Source organism: Hypanus sabinus, chromosome 25, assembly GCF_030144855.1.
Source record: "Hypanus sabinus isolate sHypSab1 chromosome 25, sHypSab1.hap1, whole genome shotgun sequence".
In the NCBI taxonomy this organism is placed as follows: domain Eukaryota; kingdom Metazoa; phylum Chordata; class Chondrichthyes; order Myliobatiformes; family Dasyatidae; genus Hypanus; species Hypanus sabinus.
The window spans coordinates 1,325,184-1,338,320 of NC_082730.1; the positions used below are offsets into that span (position 1 = coordinate 1,325,184).

The 13,137-nt window shown below is 47.3% G+C and overlaps 1 protein-coding gene across 1 annotated transcript in view; it reads right to left on the reverse strand.

Annotated features, from left to right (window-relative positions):
* LOC132380919 (ubiquitin carboxyl-terminal hydrolase 2-like) overlaps positions 1 to 13,137 on the reverse strand; it is a 60,389-nt gene that overhangs the window by 40,055 nt on the left and 7,197 nt on the right. Inside the window, exons 3-4 of the mRNA XM_059949864.1 lie at positions 8,250 to 8,309; positions 3,345 to 3,468 (exon numbers count right to left, since the gene is read on the reverse strand). Of these exons, the coding sequence (XP_059805847.1) occupies positions 3,345 to 3,468; positions 8,250 to 8,309 (184 nt within the window). The remainder of the gene's footprint in view (positions 1 to 3,344; positions 3,469 to 8,249; positions 8,310 to 13,137) is intronic.

Consider the following 13,137-nt stretch of genomic DNA (forward strand, 5'->3'; position numbering starts at 1 on the left):
ACAAGACAAAGTTTTCCTCGAATAAAAGTTCCCAGAGAGACCGTGGGAACGATCGAGAAAGTCCGACGAGTGAGGCAGAGGTCCCACCGGGATCTAGCAGTAAGGTTGAGGGGAAAAGGCAAGACGGCCAGAGGTTTCAGGGCTTGACCTGTTTTAATTGTGGAAAGGGAGGGCATATTGCATCTCGATGCTTTGCTCTGAGGAACGAGATAGGAAAAGGGAAAGCCGCAGTCCCTATCGGGTGTGCCGTGGTAATCAGTAAATCGACCAGAGCCCCGGATAGACAGAATACGAGAAGGGTCTGAGACTTGTCTGTCACACGGAACCGTGTCTGTGAGGGAGGGAGACACACCAGTCCCCGTACGAATCTGGAGAGACAAAGGGGCTGAGCTGTCATTGATCAGCAGTAAGGTACTAGAATTTGGTCGAAAAACGGGCATGGTAAAGGTAGAGGGGATCAGCAAAAGAATAGAAATGGTGGCTTTACATGAGGTCATTATGGATTGTGAGCTGGTGTCTGGACCCATTGAAATAGGGGTGCCATCCAAGTTCCCGAGAACTGAATCGGACGTCCTTCTCGGTAACGATTTAGCAGGAGGTAAGGTTTGGGCAGCCATGATGCCGACCCGCCGACCGGCGAGTGCGGCGGCCCCACCCCTAGACTCCCAAATCTATCCCGCATGCACAGTTGCTTGCAGCCTGTCGAGAAAGGCAGCTGAGAACGAGAGCAGTTTAAATCAGGCCATGTTTCTACCGACCCTGTACCACGAGGGTTTAGAGGGTGGTAAAACGAAGAGTAGTAAAGTGAAAGAGGGGAAGGGAGCGGAGGTAGATCTGCCTTTAGCGAGGAGAAAGGTCCTAGAGGCAGAAAATAAGATGCAGAACCGATCGAGCGGTTAGGAGGTCCAGAGTTGGACATGGATGATCTGTCTGGTTTGGCAGAACTGTTTGAGGAAGTTGAAACTTCTAAAGGTGTTCCTGATAATGAAATGAGGGCAGCCCTAGATGCAAAGGGTGCCCTTACCTCAAAGAAGTCTGCTGGGTTGGCAGATGAGGTTGTTTCAGCCCGCGGGGTTGAGTTTACTCCGGAAGGGAGTTGCCCAGAGAGTACCTGGGAGAAATGGGGGAACTTAGAATTTAAAAAGGGTATGGGTATTGAAAGCCTGGAAGAGGCCAATGTCCCATTTGAGTGTGTCCAAGATGGGGATGCACGTGGTACTGAACCTAGTAACGGAGCTCAGAAGAAGTCTGAAGTATTTGATTCAGTGGAACGGGGCAGCCGTCCTTGTGGGTCAGATAGACTTGGTTCAGTGGAAAAAGGGTTAACCTTGGTAACCGTGGGAAGTGTGAGCTCCCAGGTGTTTGTACTCGAAGGTGGGTTCAAAGTTAACGCAGAATTTAAGAATGGGGAGATGAGGATTATTATTGAAGGACACGGAAAGTCTGTAGTTCCCAAGTCGAATGAAGAAATTTTAAACCTGGCAGATCGCTTACAGAGTGAGCCAGGAGATAGCGGGGCCCCCCACTCTATTGTTATGCCAGGATGGGGTGTGAAGAGGCCAACTTCGAAATGCTACTTGAACAAAGAGTTCGAATTAAAAACCAATTGCCTGAAGGGTCCTGAAAAAAAGGCTAGCCACCTGGGTAAAATTAAAGAATTGGGTGGAAATGGTCTAAGTTTGGGATATGGTGTTGATAAAATAACCCCTACGAACGAGGCGGGTGGGAGTTTACCATGCCAAATTACCCAAGTTCCCCACGGGGGGACTCACCGGAAAAGAGGCGACGGTTAATGGGGATGCCATTTTAAACAGCAAAGCAGGTTGTACGGGATTGAGCCAAAGCCTGTGAATAATAAAGACAGCCCCTTGGAGTTTACTCGCATTAGTATTAACCCTAAACGATTAGTATTCGCATAAGCTTTTGTAGATGCACATAAACTAAGATCACACCTCCTTAGTTTTGTTGCTGAAAGAAATAAATATAGGTGGTTATTAAATTGAAGTCTGATGCTACAAGACTTTAGTACGGTACGCGATGTTAAGATATTAAAGAAAGGGACACTGTAATGGTTAACTGTTTAGATACTGAATTGAATGTATAACTGTATTACTCTGTAAAAAAAAACAAAAAAACTTTTGTATTGTGTTAGATTCTAAAACCCTGTAAGACTCTGTACTACTTCGTTTCACCAACGCTTTGAAGAAAGGGGGTGTTATGATGTACCACAGCTCTGAGGGGCCGAAGGGGTGGGGGGAGCCCCCTCCTTTGTGAGAATCGCAAGATCACTATTGAGTCCGTTCAGGAGACTCAGGAAATGGGAGAGAGAGACGTGCCGAATACCTCGTTCCACTACGATGCAAAATAATGCGACATTGACCATTGTCTCCTGGAGACCACGTTTGTGGATTGGGGACTATGCTACGTGCAAGCCCTTGGGCAAAGTGAGCTGGTTGAGAGAGAGTGATTGCATCATCCCAACCTGATTGACATCTGAGACCCCATGAGGAAGTAGAAAAGAGGGTCTGGGGGAACACCCCCTTGAGATGCACCAGAAGAAACGCTAACGATCCCGTAGTAGCAGGAAGCCATTTGAAGGAAGTCACGTGCGTTCGATTCCGTTGCTGGAATCGGTGACTGGAACCACGGAAACCAGCTTTTAGCTAACAACGGGGAAGCCCGCTCCCCTGACTCAACGGATTCGCTTCATAAAGACCTGGGCAAGTTTCTTTTCTCACCAATCTCTCTCTCTCTCTTCAACAAGTGAAAACCCAGCGGTCCCCCCTCCAAAAGGCTGAGGCCTGCAGGAACTGAGTGACTTTTATATTTCCATCGGACAGTATATTATCCCCTAGACAAACGATCGAGCTGTTTCTTATTGATGGTTATTATTAGACCCACGCTTTTAGATTGAGTAGTGACAACGTATATTATCTGAATGTTTGTATTAATCTTATTTTTGTGCCCCTTCATAAATAAAGACTTTTAAAAATAGTACCATCAAACCTCAACGGACCTCTCTATCTTTGCTGGTAAGTGATCCAGTTACAGGATTTCGTAACAACAGTATGTCTGTATCCTCTGTATATACACCGTGTCTGTATCCCCTATATACAGTATGTCTGTATCCCCTATATACACGCTGTGTCTGTAAACCCTGTATACACAGTCTGAATCCCCTATATACACACAGTGCCTGTATCTCCCTGTATATACACCGTGTCTGTATCTCCTTGTATACACACCGTGTCTGTCTCTCCCTGTATATACATGTCTGTATCCCTGTATATATATTTTGTCTGATATCCCTGTACAGTACATCATCCCATTCACATTCTTCTTACCGTCCATCAGTTCACAATGTTTCTTTCCCAATCCATTTACATCCAGCCGATATTCCTTCTGGATGCAGAACTCCCGCAGTTCCCTGGTGTTGCTCAGACACTGGAGAATAGCATTCATGAAACACTGTGGAACCAAAATCTCTTTGTCAGTTCAGTAAGCTGAATGGACTCATTGTTTCTACAGCGTGATAACGGCCCTTCAGCCCAACTCTCTGCATACCAATCAAGTTCCCTAACACAGCTCGTTCTTTTTGCTTGCATCTGCCCTTTATACCTTTCCTATTCATATACCTGTTCAATTATCTTTTGAACATTGTAATTTTAATCCACCTTTGAAGTTGCATCTTTTGTCAGCTAATTCCATAGACCTTCTTAAAGGTTGTCCCAAGTCCATTTTCAGTCTTTACCCTTTACCTGAAACCTTTACCATTTAGATTTAGACTGCCATACCCTAGGAAAGAGACTGTTACCATTCCATATAACAATGACAGCATGGAAACAGGCACCTCAACACTTCTGGTTCATGCCGAACGCTTACTCTCACCTAGTCCCACCGACCTGCACTCAGCCCATAACCCTCCATTCCTTTCCTGTCCATATACCTATCCAATTTTACTTTAAATGACAATATCAAACCTGCCTCTACCACTTCTACTGGAAGCTCGTCCCACACAGCCACCACTCTCTGAGTAAAGAAATTCCCCCTCGTGATACCCCTAAACTTTTGCCCCCTAACTCTCAACTCATGTCCTCTTGTTTGAATCTCCCCTACTCTCAATGGAAAAAGCCTATCCACACCATCCATCCCCTCTCATAACTTTAAATATCTCTATCTGTTCCCCCTCAACCTTCTATGCTCCAAAGAATAAAGACCTAACTTGTTCAATCTTTCTCTGCAACTTAGGTGCTGAAACCCAGGTAACATTCTAGTAAATCTTCTCTGTACTCTCTCTATTTTGTTGACCTCTTTCCTATTAATTCGGTGACCAGAACCATACACAATAAATAATATCATAATTCATAATATCTATGCTCATGATTTTATACCCCTTAAGGTCACTCCTCAGCCTCCTACACTCCAGAGGAAAAAGAAATGCCAGTCTATCCAGTCTCTCCATGTACTGTAACCAGACTCTCCAGTCCTGGTAACATCTTCGCGACAACAGCCCAGTTATTTTTGCACCTCTCCAAAATGTCCTCCTCCATCTGTTCTTCTGTCTGCTTCTCTCTGCTGCTATTGGGGTGATGGAATGAGGAGATCTATAGAATAAGCCCAATAGAGTGAATATTTCCTTCCTATTTCTCTGACTTCCACGCACACTGACTGAGTAGACAGTCTCTCCGCAATGTCCTTCCTTTCTACAGCTGTGATAATATCCATTAGCAATGCCATTCCTCCACCTCATTTAAATCCCTCCCTGCCTCTTTTAATATATCTAAACACCAATACATCCAGCAGCCATTCCTGCCCTTGTGACAGCCAAGTCTATGTCACGACCACAACATCATAGTACCCTGTACTGACCTGTGCTTTAAATTGTTCTCACATTAGACACGTTTTAACCTTTCCAACTGACTGCATTCCTGCTCTATCCAAAGCCTATCTATCCTCACAGTCTCTTTACAGATTTCATCTACGTTTACATCAACTGCTCCATCCTCTGATCTATCACTGGCTCCCATCCCCTTGCCAAACTAGGTTAATCTCTTCCCATCAGCCCTAGCAAACCTGCCCGTAAGGTAGGTAACCTGTCCTCGTTGTACAGGTCATACTTTCCTCAGAAGAGATCCCAACAATCCACAAACCTAAATCTTGTCCCCTGCGTTTATTCCTCAGACACACATTCATTTGCCATATTCCTTTGTAATTTTAAGAAAATCTTCTTCACTGTCTACTATATCAACAATTTTGGTGTCATTCACAAATTTATTAACATTGCTAAGCACATTAACTTATAATTTATTAATAAAGAGAAAACAACAGTGGACCCAGCTCTGATCCCTGTGACACCCCACTGGTTACAGGTCTCCAATCTGAATAGCAACCCTCCCTTTATATCGCACCACCAAGCAAATTGGGTATCCAACTGGTTACACCAGTTGAATATATCATCCTCCATGGCAAGGATAACGTTCACACACTCATCTATCATTGACAAGGCTGCCAATGTTGCCCACTTCCCCAGCTGCCTGCCAGGAGCATGCCATAGTGTCTCAGCCTGAGCACACACTCATCAGCATCAGTGGCTCAACACTGGAGAGAGTGGAAAACATCAAGTTCCTTGGGGTGCAGATCTTGGACAATCTCACCTGGTCCAGGAACACCACTGGGATTGTGAAATGGGCCCAGCAGGGATTGCACTTTCTGAGAAAACTTAAACAAGCATCACTCCCCACTAACATCTTAACTACATTCTACAGAGGTGTGGTTGAGAGTGTGCTGACCTTTTGCATCACAACCTGGTACTCTAGCTGCAGTGCTGCTGGCAAAAAAGCCTTGCAGAGGGTGGTAAGGGGAGCAGAGAAGGTTATTGGCATCTCCTTACCTTCTGTCCAAGACCTCTTTTAGAGTCGATGCCTCCAGAAGGCATGGTACACCATTAAAGACCCCTCACACCCTCTCCATGAACTGTTTGTTCTTCTGCCATCAGGCAGACGTTACAGGAGCATCAAAACAAAAACCACAAGGCTACTAAACAGCTTCCTCCCACAGGCAGTCAGACTGCTAAATAGCTGCTCTACCTGACTCTGCTTTGGACACTTCTAACTTGCATTGGACACGTATTTTAACTGACATGTGGCTGTTGTGTTTTACTTTTTATTGTCGTGTTTACTATATATTGTTGCGTTTGTTATGATATGATTGCACTTGCCCCTGGGAAACGCTGTTTCATTCTGCCCTGCAGAGCTGATGTTTGGTTGGAATGACAACAAAGTTTTTGAATCTTGAAATAGTCCCTTTGATCCAACTTGTACATGCCAACCACACATCCTCCCTGCTCATCTCAGTTGCTTGTGTTCATCCCATAATCCTACAAGCCCCTCTCCTTTGAGGCATTTCATCAAATGTATCTGCCTCGGCCACTTCCTCTGTCAGGGTGTGTGCTACCTTTAAACCACTGCAGTATGTGAGGTGTCAGTGCTCCTAACTCTTCCTCAACTGACTCAAACTCCCTTTCAATGTAGTTATCCCTCTTCTTTCTACATAGGCGCTGACTGGTCTCCAGCATGCCCTGAATTTACTAATGCTCCACTCCATTGCCTGCTCTAACCTGCTGACTTTCCTGCAGCATTCCAGTGAGATTCACCATGAGCTTGAGGAAGATCACCTCATCTTCTAACTAGACACACATTGACTTCAACTATTTCAGATAACCAGGCATTCCAGTTTGTCTCAGAATTGGCCAGACCTGATCCACCTGCAATGTAATTCAGTTCTTCTCTCTCTATAGACGCTGCTGATGTGGCAAGTATTTCTAAGTCTCTACAACTTCACATTTCTGGTGAGTACCATGCTCTGCAACTCATAGTTCACATAATCTTTCCTTCCCCTCTCCCATCTCCTCATTCACTCCCCTCTATTTACCCCTTATCACACATACCAGCTGAGATTAGCCATCCTTCTCCATTTCCTCCCAGCCAGGACCACCAGCCTTGATACCCTCCAGATCCCTGGTTCTGTCTCCTCCCACCCCTGCACATCTCTGTATCTTCAGATGGCTTTGATATTGTGACCTGGAACATTAGCTCTCTCCACAGATTCGACTCATCCCTAGCATTCTGTAAAGGCCCAATCAACAAAAACACTGTAAAGGGAGTAAGGCCATTCAGCATCTCTAGCTGCTCCAATCTTGGACAATGTCACCTCTGTCATAGTTCACCACCACCAATTACCATCTCTGTCTTGAGTACATTCAGTGACTCCACTTCCACAGGTGGGAGAGTTCCAGAGCTGCCATCCCCTCAAAGAAATTTCTCTTCACTTCCTCCTGAAGTGGATGGTCCCTTACCTCAACATATGCCCTAGATTCCCCTGAACACCCTCTCAGCAGCCACCCCATCAATTTCGCTGGAAGCTTATCTGCTTCATAAGTTCACCCCTCATTTCAATGTGTCCATTTTCTTTAGCTCTTGTTCACACATCACTCCACCTACCCTAGGAAACCTTCTCTGCACAGCTCCAACCCAAGTCCACTGCTCCTTCAGGAACAGACCAAAGCTGTCCTGCTGTGAAATTGCATCAGGACTCCCGTTTTTATATTCCACAGCCTTTGCAAATTTGCCTTCTTGATCACTTGCTGAACATTTAGGCCAACTCTATGTGCTTCATGCACTAGACTCCCCAATCCCTCTGCAGTGCAGTCTCTATTTTCACCCCATTCTGATTGTTCTTCTGTCCTCATATTCCAGTGGATAACCTCACATAACACTGCATCTGCCAACTTTTACACACCTGTTTAACCTTATTCCTTTGCAGACTCTCTGTGTCCCTCGTACTGGAGAACACACTGATCCTTGTCTCACCAGCAGGTCTGGCTCAGTTGCACTCAACTGCTGCCTCCCAGAGCTCAAATAGTTGAGGCCCATGCACTGACCCCCTGTGGCCCCATTGGTTATTGACCCTCCTGCAAGCCAAAAATGACCTGAGTAACCTGACTCTAGTGAGATGGACCACTGATTATGCCCAGTGCCTTGCACTCTTGTGCAGTCATAGATTCTCTTATTTCCTCTCCATTTATTGTCCTCTCATGTACATGCTCCCCCTGATATCCCAATTATATGCTTCCCTCGATGACTTCCATTTTACATTCTCCCGTCATCTTCTCATTTACATGCTCCCTCTTATTCCCCTGGTTACGTGTCGTCCCGTTTACACAATGTCCCTCCTACTCCCTTCAGTCTCACCGTATTTCCAAGGTTTCTAAGTCCAATTTGACCATTGCCGATGGAGATGATCGTATCCCTCTGGAAAATAAAAGGGAACAAAAGGACAAATTGACGGATTTGCTGCGTATCAAAATACCAGTACATCCAAAGTTAACAAATGACGATTGTTTTATCTTGAAACTGAGGTAGAGATGATCAGCATTTATTGTCATCCCTTGTTACCCTGGAGACAGCGGGGTGTGAGCTACTTTTTTGACCTGCTGACATCTTCTGGTGAAGAGGGCTGTTGGGGGTAGGGGGGAAATTTCCAGGATTTAGACCCAGTGACAGGAAAGGACCATTGATATGTTCCCCCGTATAGAAAGTAATGGGCTTGGAGGGGAGCCCGCATGTGGTGTTGAAGGGTGTGTTTGGAGGGAGAGAGGACAAAGGGGGTGTTTAAGGAGGCTAAGGGAAGGAGTGTTTAAGGAGGTGGAAGGAATGTTTAGGGAGCCAATTGAGCGTTTACTTTGTCCCGGAATGTATTGACCTTCTTTAGAGTTGTTAAACGCTGCCCTTACCCAGGCAAGAGGACAGTGCTCCATCACACTCCCGACTCGTAGACATGGGAAAGGCATTGGGGTGTGAGGAGGTGAGTCACCCCCACAGGATACCCAGTCTCCGAGATGCTCCTGTAGACATGGTGCTGATGTGACTGGTCCTGTTGAGTTTCCGGTTAGAGGTGACCCCGGGGTGTTAATGGTGGGGACTTGACAGTGGGAATATCAGACACTCACTTGTTGGAGATGGTCACTGCTTGGCACTGAATGGAACTGAACATTGTGCAATGCACTGTAACCAACAGGAGTCAGGGAGAGCTCTGGTCACAGTAAGTTTCACTTGTTGAGGAACTATGAAGCAGGTGGAGTGGGAGCAGATTGGAGAAGGATGCCTTTGAAGGGGCAAAAACCTGTGGAGAGAAGAGATCTGATAGGTCAGAGAAGGAAACCAGTATCAGCAGACCTGCTGTGACACCCACCCATCTACCCACAGTGTCAGGAAGAGGCAAGAGAAAGCAGGAAAGGCCTGGCAGGGCCCCCGACAGTCCAGCTCCTTGGATCAGTGGTGTGACTCAAGTGATATTGAGATTGGTGGAGGGGCAGGTAGTGTTGAGGAAACAGAGGTTGCAGAAGGACTTCGAAGGATAAGGAGAATGGGCAAGAAAGAGGCAAATGAAATACAATGTTGAACTTGGAAGCCCTTGTGCAAAACACTGCAAAGGTTAACTTGCAGGCTGAATCAGTGGTGAGGAAGTCAGATGCAATGTTAGTATTCCTTTCAAGAGCTCTAGAATACAAGAGCAGAGATGTGATGCTGAAGCTTTCTGGTGGGGCCTCACCTTGAATATTGTGAACAGTTTTGGGCTCCTTATCTAAGAAAAGATGTGCTGACATTGGAGAAGGTTCAGAGGAGGTTTACAAAGATAATTCCAGGAGTGAAAGTATTATCCTGTAAAGAGGGTTTCTTCTTTTTTGTTAACTAGCAGGAATGCTAATTTACTGATAACGAGAATGGTATTCCTTTGTAAACCAAATGGGGATTAATGTTCTTTCTTCTGAGTCTGTAAGCTTTTGTTGACGGGCTTTTGGGCAGATCGGCGCGAGGGGGTCAAGAGAGAGGACGCAATGCTCTAAGCTGGGCGAGGATCGGACCCCAAAGGGGGGTCCGAGTCCGGGAGATTCTCCGGGGGGGGGGGGGGGATGAAGCTAGATGTGCTTGGTTGACCACTCGGAGGGTCCTGAGCTGTTTGGAGAGTCCGAGGAGTTCGGAGGGTCCTGAGCTGCGAGTCGAGGAGTTCGGAGGGGATCGAATGGTGGCCAGAAGACTTCAGAAATTGAGCTCCAACGGCTGTGCACGTAGTGGTTTGGACTTTGATAAGTTTGGCGCCTTTTCTTTAATTTTCTCTTCATATATACTGTATCGTTATTAATCACTTAGTTATAGTAACCTATATAAATTGTACTCATTTAATCGCATATGGTGTACTGTCTGTTTTTGGGTGAGGCGGGGACCTCACACAGCATCCACACCAGCTGATTACCCAGTTTGGCGGGGCCGAAGGCTACTCCCCCTAGACGAGAACGAGCTGAGCGAGCCTGAGGCGACCCAGGGGGTTACATTGTGGGGTGCTCGTCCGGGATTGATTTCTGTGGAAGCTGTGTGATCACCCTCTTTAAATTGTGTCTGCGGCGAAGAGCTGGTGTGCCTTTGTGGGTGTGTGATTGCTGGTTATCGCTGCGTGTGTGTTGGGTGGGGTGGCTGCTGTTGTTAGCCTCGAGGTCGTTGTTCGAGTTCCAACTAGTGCTGACGAAATGGTGGTGGGACCATGGGTTGTCCGTACTGTTTGGAGAGTGAGGAGTGACAGGTTGGGATGTTTCAGCAGTGGTGGGCTCCGCCTGGTTATTGGAATAATGTCCAGCCCTAAAGGGGCGGAAGTGTGGGCGGAGCGGACCCCTCAGTTGTTGGGTGAGTGGCAGTGCTTGGCTGAGGAAAAGCGACAGGGACGGGTTGAAAGTTTGAGTAGACGGGCTGGTGACTTTGTTAGAACTGTCGGGCGCAATTACCTCGAAGTGACCGCTGCCAGTTCTGGGAAAGTGTGGGAAAATGCGTGTGGTTTGACTGGAAGTCAAATGCCGCAGCTGGGGGGCTTATCATATCCGCGGCAGGAGATTGGTGGGAAGTTTTTAGGGTATCCCTTTTTGCCTAGGGGGGCAGATAAATTGCTTGTGGTGCCAAGGGGATCTGTCAAGGGGATCAGTTGTTCCGTTGATTCGAGAGGTGTCGGGAAACTTAGAGGAGGCCCAGTGGGGGAACGGCTTGGGGTCTCTGGGGGAGCACGTTCCCAGCAATGTACCAAGGAACTCCCGAAAGGAACAGACCCTATTCCTGAAGGCTTAGAGGGGCCATGCGCACAGGTGTTGTTACGGATGGATGGAAGTCAAGTTAAAGCCATCCTCGGCACCGGGGCGCCGGTGAAGTTGCTGTACAGTTTGTTTCATAACCGTTATTGGAAGCCTTTACCCTTGACAACATTGAGGACACCAGTGCCGGTGATTCTCCAGACAACGGTTGTTGGTCAGTGAAAATGGAGTTCTTAGAGGCAAATGTGGAGGAGACTGAGGTTCATGAATCGTTAATGCTGATGTGTCCGGACCCTGTTGAGACGGGCAGCGTTTCTGTTCTAGAGAGAACCAAAATCCTGTTGGTGCGCTTGGGAGCCTGCCCGGAGGAGGCGGGTGAGCGCTGTTTGGAGGCATTGTCGATGCACCCAGAGTTTCGAGCTGCTTGTGCGGACGTGTGTAGCAGCATTGGGCTGATACCGAATTCAAACAAGAGCCAGTGGTGTTACGGCCTGGGGGAAGTATCTGAAGGTGAGACCCTCTTCGTGGACGCTGCGAAATACCACAAGGGAAGGGAGTTGACTGCTGAAGACACCTCGGAGAGAGAGAGGTTGCGGCGACTGGCCCCTACAGCCGTGGAAGATGTAGGCAGCGTGTGTATGGATTATATTGTGTTGAAGAGGCGCACTGTCAGTGACCAGAATATGGCCCTGAGGGCCAGAGAGGCGATGGCCTGTCTGAGTGGTGTGAAGTGGTTTAAGGTGCTGGATCTGAGGAGTGGATGTTGCCAGATCCCGATGAGTGGGGCCGACAAGGAGAAGACGGCCGTTATAAATTCCCTAGGAGTCTTCGGGTCCGAAAAGATGCCACAGGGCATATCTGGAGCCCTTGCAACCTTCCTGCGGGGCAGGTGGAAGACCATAGGGGATGTGGAGGCGTTTGGAGTTTTGGTGTATGTGGATGATCTCTTGGTATTTGGATTTGCCTCAGGAGAATATGAAGTGAGGTCGTTGCAGGAGCAGCTGAGAACTACCGAGTTAAAGTGTTTTCGGGACACGTGCCAGGGCTGGCGAAGGTCGCAGCTCGTGAGAGACTGTCTCTACGGAATCAAGTTTGATATGAAGACGGAGAGACTGGAGAAAGTGATCTGGAACCATTCGGAAGACTTACAAGTTGGAGAGAATGAAGAAAGTTGTCTGACTGAGGGTAATAGCAAACTGAGAACCCGGAGAGGGGAGTTTGCGGAGGTGAAGAAATTACAGACGAATCTCAGCAGAGAGAAGCGGAAGCTTGAAGGGAACCTGAAGATGACCATCGACAGTTCAAATGAAGTGCAAAACCTGAAAGTTGATCTGGAAGAAGTCATGAGGAAGAAAAAGCTGGAGAGAAGTGCAGTGAATACTGAACAGGAGGCTGAAGAGACTGCGGGAGCAGTGCAGGCCACGTGTTTCCGTTTGGAGAAGATCAAACAGCAGCTACCGATCACAGGAATGAGGAAGAATACAGATTCGATGGATGATGTGCTGGATGTGTGGTACATGCTGCCTTTTGCTGACTTTCCCTCGATTGAGGAAGAGACCTTTGGCCCTTCTCCCATTGAGTCTGGTGTAGCGGGGAGGGTTAGCTGTGTGCAGTGTGGGGCATGAGTGAGAGGTTGAGAGAGGAGTTGGTAGTGGGCCCAAGGTATCCCCAGTTGTGTCCGAGCCTGAAGGGTTTAGGTGAGGGGGTACGGAGTCCTCAGAAGGGTTAGGGAACTCCCAGATAGTTGGCCTAAGTAACGCCTGAGGAACAGGTGGTGAGGGTTACTGTGTGGGGAGGAGATGTCACTGTTTGTGCTTGGGTTACGGTGTGTTGGCAGGAAAGGTGGCGAGTTATTTAGTAGTCATGAGGACATGACTTTTATTTGGTGGAGGGAGAGTGTAAAGAGGGTTTCTTCTTTTTTGTTAACTAGCAGGAATGCTAATTTACTGATAACGAGAATGGTATTCCTTTGTAAACCAAATGGGGATTAATGTTCTTTCTTCTGA